This window comes from Pavona decussata, unplaced genomic scaffold (genome assembly GCF_977016875.1).
Source record: "Pavona decussata unplaced genomic scaffold, jaPavDecu1.1 SCAFFOLD_69, whole genome shotgun sequence".
Classification (NCBI taxonomy): domain Eukaryota; kingdom Metazoa; phylum Cnidaria; class Anthozoa; order Scleractinia; family Agariciidae; genus Pavona; species Pavona decussata.
In genome coordinates this window covers 1,372,940-1,387,369 of record NW_028145488.1, presented here as the reverse complement: position 1 = coordinate 1,387,369, position 14,430 = coordinate 1,372,940, and the positions used below count along the sequence as shown (strand labels likewise).

General features: G+C 38.0%; 1 protein-coding gene across 1 annotated transcript; it reads left to right on the top strand.

Annotated features, from left to right (window-relative positions):
* The first annotated feature begins 2,799 nt into the window (after nt 1–2,799).
* On the top strand, nt 2,800–14,153 carry LOC146477704 (ATP synthase mitochondrial F1 complex assembly factor 1-like). Its single transcript, XM_085113148.1, has 10 exons — nt 2,800–3,047; nt 4,055–4,151; nt 4,740–4,802; nt 5,079–5,141; nt 7,722–7,772; nt 9,153–9,200; nt 9,694–9,789; nt 11,583–11,649; nt 13,118–13,158; nt 13,456–14,153. Exons 1-10 carry the CDS (start codon nt 2,824–2,826, stop codon nt 13,651–13,653), a joined length of 948 nt encoding a protein of 315 aa, XP_084969274.1. The 5' UTR covers nt 2,800–2,823; the 3' UTR covers nt 13,654–14,153.
* Nucleotides 14,154–14,430: the final 277 nt, after the last annotated feature.

The window sequence follows — 14,430 nt, the reverse complement described above, 5'->3', positions numbered from 1 at the left end:
TGACATTTTTTTTCGCCGATGTTGCTGACAGTTCTGTGACCTTCTCACTATTAGTCTCTCGGCAGAATGTTTTATTTGTTTGTTAGAACTTCTTGGCAACTTTCTAATGGATTTTGTCCCATCTGTCTAGTGGAGATGACAAATTGTGTAAGTGACTTTTAGTTTGGCTTTGACACTGAAATTTCTCCAAATATGCTCTATTTTGGCACGGGTACTTAAAACTTAGTTCTGTATTTTAATAATTGAGCAAAAATGTTAAATTCAAAGAATTAGCCTATTACTTTTTACTAAGAATTGAACCAACGCTCAATCATCCCCCCCCCCCCCCAAAAAAAAAAAAAAAAAAAATTCAAAGTTTATCTCGAGAAGCTGACTCGTCCCCAGACGTCTCTTATGATCTCATACGGTTGAGAGGAGACTAGGACGGCAGTGGAACAAAGGGGACGATGGGAAGGAGGAAGAGAGAAAGGAGAGTCTCCCCTTCTTCCGCCTTCCCATCTTCCCCCGCTCGCATCTCCCGTGTTTTTCCCGTTAACAAAGAGGGACGAGTTAGCTCAAGAAGCGCCTTCACAAAGCTTCTTGCCTTCGCTTTTAGTTATTGTTGATTTGATTCTTAGCGCAGGGGCATCCACTTAATACAGACACTAAAGGGAAGTGCAAAAGTATCAGTGTTTACAGGTATCTGGGTGTCCATATTAAACGTCACGGACACATGTTTATCTTTACAAAGACTTAAGCATGCAATTTAAAAGCATCAGAATGACGTTTAATGTCTTAACTATTTGTATAACTTATGAGTTCAAACCTGAAGAAACCTTGTTTTCATTCTTGAAAATAGTCTAGCACTAAAATTAATTTTCTCTCAGTACTTCAAACGCGACTGATAATGAAATTATTTAAAACATTCTGTGATTTTTCTCGCACTGACATTTTCAGTTTGTGATTCGTCCAAACTGAGTATTAGCCAATTATACAGTACTTTGATAACCAGTGTGGGTAAAGCCAGGTTAATTTTGTGTAATAGCACGCCCCTTCAAGTGGTTCACAGAAAAGTGTCCGTTGTCCGTTTTAACCAGTGTCCGTACTAAGTGGGCTAATGTAAGGTAAAATATATGAGCTTTTCTTGGGACAAACACATTTATCCACATTAAGCGAGTGTCCGTCAGGCAGGTTTCCACTGTATACATATTGTTTTACTGCTTCTAAGTGTTTTAGCTTATGGCACGGCTCCATTTAAAGGGGCGCTGCACGGAAATTTTTCTGTATTTTGGTCAAAAGTACTCAATATTTGACAAAGAACCTTTCCGCTAACAAGAAATTGCCCTTAAAACAGGAGGAAAACAAGCGATTTCTTGGAGGAAGAACAATTTGCCATCAGTTTTGTGGTGATTTTCCCAAGATATATAGCTAGGAAAACGTGAAAACCTTGGCATACATTTTTACGTTTCAATCCATTTCCATCCTACTATCCTAGCCATCCTCAACGAAAGGCAATTAATACCAGTTTCTGTTCACCAGTACGGTTGTTGTTAACAAAACTTGACCATTATTTCAATGTTTTTATAGGTACAAATATATGTTTTAGCCATTCATAGCGACACTAAAAATAGGGCTCACTGCCCTCATACGGACAAGAGAAATCGGTCAAGCATCGAATCTGTATCTCCCGGGGTAGTCAATCGATAATATCGATAATCGATAGCATTCGATAACAATTGATAAAAATCGATAAAAGATTTCGTTGTGAGTAATCGATAATTATCGATTTTTGAGTCAGGGCTATCGATTTTATCGAAACTGAATTATCGTTCCAATTTTCGAAACGGCAACACCAAAAGATATTAACGAACTCGCAGAGACAATTATAACAACTTCCCTTCTCTTTTCTACAAACTTTTAGTATTACTCGGCGTGTGTTGTATTTGAAATCCGATATAGTTCCCTGGTTGATTATTCCACTGTTTTATTTATTTGCTGACGTAACACAATCGCACGCTCGTTGTAAAGATATGAACAAATCACCTAGACCGCCTCGGGCTCGTAATCTAAATTCTTCTTGTTCCCCATATTTCTTAGGTGAAAACGTGGTTTCAAAACCAACGGAACAAAGAAAGAGAAAAAATTAGACGACAACCTTGAAGCCGAGAACCCGAAAAACTAAGGAAAACTAAGTTACGTTTGTAATCGAACAATAAAATCAGGAAGAAAATCACAATGCAGTCTCTTTAGTCTCTTGTACAGTGTTTGTCAACGAATCATTTCATTGCTGCCTTTGAAATCACAATCAAACGCTCCGTCAATGGAAACAGGATAATTTTTATCGATTCAATAACGATCGATGAATCCGATACAATCGATAACATTAACACTTCGTCGGCGTGTGAGTATCGAATTTTATCGATTGACCGATAAAATCGATATCGTTTAAATTCAATTTATCGATAGATATCGATTTATCGAATGATTTTCCGGTATCAATTTTTATCGATTGACAATCCCGGGTGTATCTCTTTTGTGTCGGTCGCTTGCGTTTTAAAGAAAAGTTGAAAGCTAACACGTGTACATGTACCTTTTTTTAGCCCTTTTTGTCAAAACTAAGCACAGTACAGTACGATTTCAAGACCACAAAGTTGCGATAGATACCCTTGCATAAAATGCTTCATTTGTTACGGCTTGATGACTTGCTGTTTTGTGTAAACCAGAAATATCCCGGAGACTGAAGTACAAATCTTTCCTTCCCCTCCCCGCATCTTTCGCCCCACCCTCGTCGGGAGGGACCGGCACCGTTTGGCGGAGGGAATCTGGGTCCTAAAGTTATTCAACATGGCGGCCGCAGTGAGAATTTGTTCGTGTTTGAGACAAATTTCGAGAAATGGCTCTTGTTTTCAGAGGTTTGCGGTCCAAGCTTCAGCTAAAGTAAAGTCAAAGCACTTTTCTTCTTCTGGAGCTGTTTATTCAGCAAGTGACGGAATTGAATCGAATCCGTTTTACGAAAAATATGCTGCGAAAATCAAGGTGGTCAGAGACGACATTAAAGAAGGAAGGTTGTAAGTTGAACTTTTAATATTCTTAACAGTTAAAAATCACCATAAACAAGGGATACTGTGAGTATGATGTGACGCAAGAAGTAGAAAATTAATATATCTGTTCCTTTAGGTCTGTGGTACGATGATATTGGGCATTAATTAAAACTGCAAGGATCTGTAAGCTTGTCTGCACACTTCTTGTTGTCTATATATTGCACACTGCGAGCCATAGATTTCTTTCTCTTTCTGCTAGGGCATCTGCCTAGCAAGGTACTTGTCGAGGGGTTTATGGTGCTATCGCATGAGGAAATGTTACCTGCAATTGCAATGCAAAACATGCAATGGTAATGCTAGAGAGGTCATTGACAAAAATATTACTCTCAGTTGCAAGGGGAAAAGACAAAGATATACTCTTATCTCTCACTTGCAATAGACTAGGATTCAACTACTGATTTGAAAGGAGCAAAGAATGTGTTTCAATTTTGACAAAAACAAAGCAAAAATGTGTTAAATTAAGCTTACGAAGTACATGTAGGAACTGTTCAAACTGTCATGTCGGAGTTCTCCTATGAGAGCGACAAATTTTGTTATCCACACAAAGAACATAAACAACTTTCATGCAGACTTGAAAGCAACAATGGGGAAGCCTACGTAATAAATACCATATTGAACTATGGTCTTAAGTCCCTTTATTGCAGACACCCTCGGGACTGCGAGTTAGTGTCCTTAATAGCGAGAGTCTGCAATAGTGGGAATTTATTTGAGCAAAATGTCTGTAATTTTTTTTGCCGGGGATTTAGCAGCTGTCCCAGAGCGGCTGTCCATAATATCAGGGTGTCCTTGACACTAAGGTGTCTGCAAGGCAAGAGTTGAGTCCGTAATGGAAAAATATTGGGCTTGGCTTAGTCCATACCAGTAATTAACAACAACAAAAAAAAAAACTCAACCAACATTTTCCCAATGTGGACCTCAAACTAGTTCAATAACATACAATTTGATCCGTTTTCTCATTTTTAACAAAAAAACAGGGAAGAAAAGAGTGCAGAGGAGAAATTCAAGTGGGATGGAAGAGCGCGGAAAGAAGCAGAAAGTTTCAAACAGAAGGTTCAACAAAAAGCAGCTGAGGTGAGCTTGTGAGAGAGGTATCTTCACAGTGGAGTGGATCTTGTTGCAAATCTGATCTCCCAAGATGGGCCCATTAGATAGGAGGCTCAGTTGTGGGGAGCTTATTACTTATTACTTGTAACCCCCAATAGGGAGCTTATGTGCGATGGGGTCATTTTAAAAATCTCAGATGTAAAGTGAGGGCGTAATAGGCGGGGTGTTGTTAAGAAATTCAACATCTAAACGGGGGGAGGGGGGCTCATTAGAGACTGAGCTTAACCCTTTAACCCCTAATATCAAAGAGCAAATTCTGTTATCTTGTCCCCATACTTTTCTTATAAAAGTACTAGGGAGAAGTTATTAAAATATCAAAAAAATTCACCTTAGGTGATCATATCCTTAATTCTCATGACCTCAGGGTTTGAATAAGCATTGATATTCGCTATATTGTACATGCATATTCAAGTACATGTAGTATAATTGTTATTTTTTCCCATTTGCAGTGATGTAAAACAGACACATCTGTTGCCTTTTTGTCCAGACCAACATCATCATCATCAGGATATATATTCACTTTAATAACTTTGTCAAATTTTTGATTCTGTTCAGAAACTTCTTCTTGGAGAGAAGCCTTTGTCATCAAAAGGAGAAACTTCAGTGTATGGGGAAAAGGTTTGTTTTAGAATCAAACTGTTTTGGTACACTGTAATTATGTTGTGGTTTAAATTTATTTTATTTTCAATTATACTGATTAGATGCCACTCAATGAGACTCCAATGTTGATGTCAATTAAAGAGAAATGAATGGTTCTCTGTTAAAAGGAAAAAAAAAAAAGGATTTCTGGCCTTGAATTAAGATTTTTGAAGCACTTATTTAGTTTTGATCTTTAGAAAGTCATGCTACTGAAATTAATGTGTTTCATCATGCATTCATTTATTCCTTCTCTAGACGCTAAACTCTATCATGCATTTGGATAAAGTAGCAGACAAATCTACTGAAGAAATTGGACAGGTGAGAACAGCTTCTTTGTATTAAAGCATAATCAAATCCAGCCAGAGCCATGGTGGTTTCAATCTTATGTAATATTTACTGTGCCTTTCAATGACATACAGTGTGTATCAACCAGAAGACAAGACAAGACAAGACAAGACAAGATGATTTATTTAACTCAGCTCAGTTTTACTTATGACATAGGTTGAATTTACATAGGCCACTAAAACAGAGTTCAACTAAGGAAAGTAAAATTATAACAAAATAGAGAGGGAGTTTGGATCATCCAAATAGCAGGGCTAATCTAGTGGATGACCCCAGAAACAAAATACAATAATTACAGACAGAATTAAGAATATATTTTTTTATAAAAAGTATAACAAAGAGAAAAATGACAAAAATGACAAATGATAAAAAGACAAAATAATGCAACTGTGTTTTTTTTTATGTATGACAGTGAAAGAAACAGTATTATTACTTGAGGTTTAAATTATCACAGCCATAACTCCCACCCCAAGGAAATTATTAGATCCATTAGATCAAATGCAAACTAGGGAGTACTCTGATCCTTTAATAGTGCATTGACAGACTGGAATTCCCTTCCAGAAGACATGAGATGTTTACCGTTTGATGCTTTTAAAATTTCGTTACTTAAAAATTTTAAATAGACCTCAATAAGTTTTTCCATAGTGTGACATTTCTTAGTTCATCCATTTTTAGTATTTTTTAATATTTTTATATTTTGTCATTCTTTTTTTTATGCAGTGCCCTATTCAAAAAACCACATTATGTGACATAAGCCATCTGTAAAAAGAAAGCTCTTATCTTATGGACTCTGAACTGCAACCCCAACTAACGATTTGCTTGCTTGTTTTACTGCCATCAATTGTAATTGCAGCAACAACCAGTTGACCACAAAGATACAGACACTGATAAAGTGGATCGAAATCCACCAATCACAGCACCTGAACATAACCTTTTGACCCCATTGAGCCAAACGTTATTGTTTTCTAAAGGGCGATTTAGACGGTACGATTTTCTCTCATGACTGTCGCATGGGATTTCTAGAGCGCACGCTGCTTGCGTCATGTAAAAATCGTACACAACTTTCGCCACTCAACATTGCCTTTACCTACAATTGTCATAGGATTTTAAAACATGTTTTAAAATCCTGCGACATTTTTCGTGTTGTGTGCGTCTGTCGTAAGGATGTTGTAGGTTGATTTACGCAATGCGATTCGTGTTGTTAAGGCATGGCGTAAGCGTGTTGCATGCGACAAATCGTAGGCAAAATCATACCATCTAAATCGCCCTTAAGAGGTCTGCTGCAGTGATTGATGGGATTAAAAAGCATAACAGTTGGTTAAATCTTGAACTTGGGAGTCTGCATATTATTGAAAGGCATAGTAAAATTTAATGGTGTGATGATGATTTCTGAATAGTGATAGTCACAGACTTTATAAATGCAATTCAAGGAAGGATATACGATACATCTATAAAAAAACTCAAGAATTCCTGCAGATGAATTCCACCCTTCTTTTGGACAGAGGATAATTTATTGTTGTCATTGTCAACATCATCATCATCATCATCATCATCATTAGATTAATAGTTTTTACGCCTGGCCTCTGATTATCTAAGGCTTTTACCGAACGGTAAAATGTGCTTAATGGAACGTGACGCCTTAGGGGTGGTAGGTCACGCAATGTTGTGTCGACCCCAGACAACAATGTATACACGAAAGCCTCATTCATAAATGAATACTCTCTATTCAGTAGCGTTTGGATAAAAGCCTTTCATGGCTAGGAAATTGTACCAATATGTTGCACAATTGTCTAGAAATGAATCTTACCTTTGCTGGGATTGGTGCATGTTTTGTAAAGCCCTATTGATGGCTAGTAGTTTGCCACGTTGTGTCTTTTAGTTTACAGTACGTTTGTACCTATTGGCCGAACTTTGAGTCACTGTCTCACTATAAAAGTGTCAGAACACTATCCCAGGGCATTATCCTGGCAGTATTGCATGAACGCAAACACGTAAATAAAAATTTTGTTTACCCACCCTCCCTCCCTTTGGAGGAGGATTGTTATATATTCATTAAACTTGGGGTCACTCCTTGTGGTTCGGTTAAGTCTGCGTTGCGACTTCCCTCAAGCTCTTGGCATTGCTCATATCTTGCCATCTCATACCTTTGCCTTTATCTTGTCTGATCCAGCCCGTATGGTGCTGGGGAGATAAGAAAGGCTCTGCCAATACTCTTGTCCTACCCCACGTTAGTGGGGAGGTAAGTGAGGCTTACGTTTGTTATGCGCACATAACCCGAAGTCGTATTAACCTGCCACGGGGATGTGTCCCCCAATTACGCCACCTTGTTGTCTGTTTACTTTGTCTCAATACTGTTATCTAGCTGCATGCTTTGTTAAACAATAATAATTTAAAGTGTATGCGGAATAGTGACATTAATATTTGTAAACACTCCTACAGTAAAGTCATGCAACTGAAAATAAAACACCAAGGTATGCCAGCTGAAGGGGTTGATGTATTCTGCATGTTTCATTGATAAAACGTCCGTGTAATTATTGTTTTATTTTCGTTTGTCAGATCTGGCGAGAGTATCACAGAGAGAAGGACTGTATCAGTGCTGTGATTCCAGTATGTACCACTTAAAAAAAAATTTACCCTCCACATGTTTTATGTGATTTTCAAATCATGTTTTTAGGAGGGATTGAGAAACAATGTTTTCGAAGGTTTTACAGGCATAAATTTTGGTGATTAAGGATTGTGGATACTTTGGAGATACAAACTTCATACAAGAGCTTTATGTACACACCAAAAGAAACAGGTCAATTTTGTGGGAAGTGAAGGCACAATTTGTTTGTTTGTTTTTTTGGGGGGAGGGTTGGTTTGGACCTTTTTTTGGAGAGGGGGGCAATTTAGGCCCGTTAACTTGGGGAAACAGGAATGATTTGATAATAGGGGGAGGGTGTGGCATACAAGAAAAAAATCTCCAAAGGCTGGCAGCTCAGAGTGCCTTGTGTACAACCATACTTCTTATCTCATTTCTGTAGGTAATAAACTTTCCTAGCATCTTCTTTTTGAGGGTCGTTATTAAAAAGCGCAAAAGAATCATGAAATGGAAACTTGCAAAAATGTTGTTATCCTTGAACTTGGATTAAACTGTCTCATGTCACTTCTTTGCGGGGTAATGGTCCTCTGTTAATACCTAACCAGATGGAGTCGTAAGTCTTATTGCAAGTTTTAAATGCCAATTTAGATATGCTGACTTTCTAGGCGTGGCAAATGGATTCAAGCTATAAAAAACCAATTTCCATGTATATTAATCGATGTTGATAACTAGCTAAAAGTAATTTTGCCACTATAGTGAGATTCAAGAGCTGCCATTTTTAGTGTTAGCCCTTCATCAGAGCAAGTCATTTCCATGTAGTCTTGTGCCTTTGCCAATACCAGATAAAATGAGACCAAACTGCATTGTTTGCAATGGATGGCCAAATTGGTGAAACGTTTATGCCAAACTTGTATGTGAACATGAGCTTGATCAAAATTAATGCAGGTCATCACAAGCTATTGTAAGTCATCACAAGTTTTCAACTTCTGATTCAACTTTTGACTCCACTTGGCCTGAGCTTTCATCATGTGTTACCTGGCCACTGCAGCTCCAGTTTTCCGCATATTAGAGCGGTTTTCAATTGAGTGTCAAAAGCAATTTCGCCTTTGCTTTGGTTTTACATTACAGCATTACAGCGCCCTGTGATTGGTGAACAAAACTCGCGTCACCTAAACCAAAACCAATCGTCTTTTCGCCTTGCAGGTTTTCCCGCCCTTGGTGCCAGTTACATATATTTGCTTCGAATTCTGATTGGCTTGTTGTGTTGTTTACAACTGTTGTGATTGGCCAGAGTAATTACTTTGGTTTTGGTTTTATGACACTCAATTGGAAACTGCTCTATGTGTATAAATAAAGTTTGCCTCACTGCCATCAATATGAAAGAAATTGTCTTTCTTGACTTGCAGAGTTACTTGTATGACAGAATAGAAGAGAGATTTCTGAAGTTCCCACTGGTAAGTCAAATTTTATAGAAAGCAAGACTCTAACCTGATAAGAGTACATGCAGGAGTGTGGGAAGATAGTATAGAGGCTCTTCACTTGGTACTAAAAGTTAAGCCTTTGTAGCCTGCGAACAGAGACGGTTTCCAGGCTCTCGCTTCTCTCCAGAGATAAATCTCCATTTGCTAAAGCCTTTGTGTCTTGCCTGTTAATTATGATTTATACTCCCAGTCCTGGGCTAACCAAACACAATGCGAACAGTGTTTTATACCTTTCAGGTCACACTTCATTCCTGCATGGCATCCACGAATCCCTAGTTGTAGAGTGTGGTTTGATGCAAGTACTGCTTTATGGTTACAGCTATTCACTTCTGCATTCACAAGCTGGCTCGCAGGAGCCTTTGAATTATCTTTTTTTTTTTAAATATTACCAATAAAGTCTCCCCTGCCTCTGACACCTTTTGAAGAGTACATGATCATCTAACCATCCAGTTTTACTTTCTTTCAGTTCATTTATCCTCTTCCCAGAGAGCAAGGTTATGAATTCATGTATGCTGAGTTTAAAGATCACAAATGTTACTTCACATCACTTCTTCAGTATCAAGTAAGAGAGAAATACAGCCATGCAATATTTTTATTTTTAATCTACTTGTCTCCAACAAACATTTTTTGGGGGGTTGTCACAAATGCCCTTTCCACAAATGTCCACTTGAGAAAGCAGCAACTTCTGAACACACGGCTGCTTGTTGTATCTAAAACGCTGGTCACCATAGTGTTTTTCAACCAAAGCTACTGTCAAGAAAAAGCTAACTAAAGATACCTTGTATGTGGTGGATCTCAAAGCCAGCTCAAACAGCAGTTCAACAATAACTTTGTAGTATACAGCTGACAGATTCAACTTGTGGACCTTTGCATTTGGATTTGCTAAATACATTTATTTTGTAATTAGGAAATTTCTCAGTCCTGAGTCTACCAAGACCCTTGTTTATGCATTCATGACTTCACATTTGGACTACTGCAACTCTCTTCTTTTTGGTGTTCCATATACCAATTTATCACCTTCAGAAAGTCTTAAGGTGGCCGAACACAGTTTGCGCGCGCTTAACAGATTCTGCTAGTGATGCTATTAAGCGCGCGCTAGGGTTGTGGTACGCAAATACGGCGGTCGATAAAGTGATCCCTCAATTTCACATGAAATTGATAATAAGGTTAAGTTTTGATCCTAAATAACTAAGTTTCTCGTTTCCGGACTCTTTTTCCTTTCTTTCAGAGCAAAAAAGCCATTCACCAAGACCTTTTGCATGCTTTTCATCTTGGCCGTGAAACCCAATTAAAGCCACGCATGCGCATTTGACCAAAAAATTGCGACTGGTTTTTTTCGTGGAAATGAACTGTTTTCTAAGGAACCGCTCATTAGAATTTTGTGAAATTTGGCATGAAAAAAGTTCCCTAAAAGCGTAACTCGCCTACAAAGAGAAACCTAAATCTATCAGAGGGTATCTTCACAAAACATTAAAAAGCAAAATCAATATTTACAGGAGTTCTCTCTGTTAAAATTACATGAAAATAGCGCAACTGTGTCAGTGTGTTGTGAGTTCTCCTGGATACAAAAAATGGAAAAAATCTAATGAGTACATTTTCTAAAAATAAAGGAAACCTACTATTTATGGACGTTTTATAGTTTGCTGCGTTGCCATGGAAACGGTACTTAGCTCAACAAGACGTACGAAAATACATTCTTTCTTAGTTAGTCTTACACCATACCAATTTTGGGCGTCCAGAAATACATAGTTTCCAAATAACGTCTTCTAACACCTGTACACTAAAAAACTGTATTCGGCCACCTTAAATGCTGCAGCTTGGTTAATCTTTAGGTTACCCAAATTTAATCACATTTCGTCTGTTCTATGTGATCTTTACTGGTTGTCTCTGGTTTACCGTTCCCAATTTAAGTTGCTGCTTCTAGTCTATAAAGTGCTAGACAGTGGAGTCCTGGAGTATATTAAAGATCTCCTGAAAGTAAAGTCCACTGTAACCCATTGCTTGCACTCCTGTGACCAAAGCCTTCTTGTGGTGCCTAGAATCAATCATAAGACCTTTGGAGGTTACATCTTTGTCCGCTCTGGGCCATTTCTCTGGGACAAACTTCCCTTGGAAATATGGGCTGGTCTAGATGTCACTGTCTTTAAATCCAAGTTAAAGACACACCTTTTTACAAGTGTACAATAAGTACATGTATTTGTGTTGACATTTGATATTTTAATATTGTGACTTTTTTTACATTTTATTATGCATATTTTACTTTTGAAATAAGCAGTGTGTGAAGCACTTTGGAATATTTTCATAATCTTAGCATTATACAAATTTTATTTATTATTGATATTATTATTTTAACAGACACGGGGTGAGAATGCTCCTTGGGCATTAGCAATGAAACATTTCACAGATCTGCGAGAAAGCAAAGGTTTGTTATTGTCATGTTAATTATCTCTGACAGACATCACAGAGTGCCGACTAGCCAAATTGACCCTTTCCTAAAGATAAATAATTCTGTTGAATGTGTGGATGGAGTGAATTGGTTTCTGAGGGGTTTTCCTGTCCCATGATTTAGCTCATATCTGTTGACTTGGGCGCAACGATGGTGAAAGCAAATGTTCTGTACTTCGTAGCCTCGTTTTCACCCTCAAGAGCTAGTGACGTTGAAAAACATCCATTTATCTCGGATTGTATTCCATTTTTCCAGTTTACGATGTACCGAGCCTTACTCAGGAGGCACTGTTCTAATAAAATCCAATGTCTAACCTTTTCTAGCTCGTGGGTTGAACGAAACTCTGATTTTCCGGTGTCTGCTACTGGACTAATAGGGTTGGGTGACAGTTTCCTAGAAGCACACCAGGTGGCGGTCCTTTGTTTGCAACACTCAAGATGTATTTATGACCCTTTTCTGCTGGGTCCGCAAATCACATCTAGGTCAATATTTGGTCAATTGCAGTGAAATTTTTACCACCCCTACAATTTTTCGGATTTTTTTAATTTACAGTAATGCACTAACAGACTCTGGCATATCTCAGGTGGTTTTATGAATTAAAAGCTGCAAATTAAGCTACAGCTTGGGGGAAGACCTATCACAGTGCTGATCAGTGAAATCTTACCACCACTACAATTGTTCGATTTTTTTAATTTACAGTAATGTACTTATGGACTCTGACATAATTATCTCAGGTGCTTCTATGCATTAAAAGCTGTGTCACTAGATCAGTGACATGTTCTTTTTAGTTTTGACATTTTAGAACCATTTCTGTCAAAGACTTGACTTCCTTCAGTTATCTTGATATGAGAAATTATTTTCACTTGTCATAACCTTTTAAATGGTACATCACAGAGTACATGTATGAGCATTGTGTTTTTCCTTGCCGTTTTGGAAAATTGGGCCAAGAAAACTTAGGCTGGAAAGGGATAAATGACTGGTGATAGTAACAGGTGGAGTTTGTGATGAAAGTGATGAGTATAACGGTTTATAAGGTGATGATAACAATCATGTTGATCACAATGGTGATGTCGATGGTGATGATAAATAAAATAAATAAAAATAAATCACAGTACTTAAAAGTCAATGTACCTGTGTTTAGCACAGAAATTAGCACTAATCGGGGACGCTTTCCAGATCTAATTGGAATTTAGAAGTGTTGGTTTTTGAGGATAGGGGAAAACTGGAGTACCCGTAGAAAAATCTTTCGGAGCAAGGCCAAGAACCAACAACAAATTCAATCCACATATGATGCCAAGTCTGGGAATCGAACCTGGGCAACATTGATGGGAGGCGAGTGCTCTCACCACTGCGCCATCCCTGCTCCCCCAATAGTGATGATGATGATGATGATGATGATGATGATGATAAGGATGATTGTAATTACAGTTTTATTATTTTACAGGAATAGTGCTGATGGTTGGAGAGGTGGATACAAATGAAATGGTGAGTGATTTACTCACAAGATGGTGCATGCGAAAGAAACCTGATGTTAAATGTCTATAGTCTGATGAATAAAATAATGATAGATGATTTTTCAGTCAGTAACACAGGCAAACACAGAAAAAAAATTAGTTTAGGTTAGTCCTTGCAATAAAAACTGACAGGCTGAACCTAATATGTCAGTTTTTGTTGATTTGTTTTTGTTTTCACGCGTTGTTTAAAGTAAAGTTACCCAGTTAGACTATACCGTTTTTAATTGCTGTGGTGTACAGTACATGTAATACTTTTATTTGATTTCAGAGTGTTTTGGATGCACAGTGGCTAGCGTACCAAGTTCAGATGTACTATGCGTCAGAGAACAACCACAGAGAAGAGCTTCTTAAAACGTTCAACAGATTTGCAGACAAATTTGATCACATGTCAGTTGTACACGAGCTGAATGCTGAAATTGAAAGCGGCGTTTCAAAAGCTTCAAACAAAGATTTGAGTGAACCTTAATGGTATGGTACATCATGTTTTGCTGAGAACTTTGTGAGCTTAGAAACTGGACTTCTTTAGCAACAGTTAATTCCAGCAGTGTTCAGCAGTGCGCATCCCAACCTGGAAGATCCTTTGGTTCAAGAATTGGCAAATGCCCTAAGGAAGGTCCAAGTAGCTGTTCTTGCACTGAAGTTAAAAACTTTCGCCTTTGTGCATTGTCCAAATAATTCAGAAAGTTAATTGACGTCAAGCTAAACCAGAGGGAAGTTCTTCCCCAAATTCTTGTACTTTCCGTTTCGTCTTTGAATCTTTTATGTACGAGTTCTATACAATTTTTGACAGTTGGCCAGAAGTTTTTTCTTCTTTCTTGGTTAACTTGGTTAATGCATCACCAAAACAAAGCTACAAATACGTGAGGTCAAAATGATGAGGTGTACGAATGAACTGGACTATTGACTATTGACTGAACCCTTGGGACTGCCAACTTGGACAAAATAAATTAATGCAAATGTCGCACATTTCTGTGAGGAGTTTGATTACTGCTGGAATTTACCAGGCCCCAGTTGTTCAAAGGCCGCATAACTTTATCCGCTGGATAAGGCACTCTTCAGCGTCTAAAATATGCTTCACGTTAAATGTTTTCCACGGTTTTCGTACACTCCCCAACTAAGCAGTGGTTAGAGTGCACATATTCGGTTGTACAAGAGGAAATACTGAAATCTTTGCCCAGATTGAAACTCTCGGATAGTGACTTATCCACTGGATAACGTTATCCGGCCTTTGAACAACTTGGGC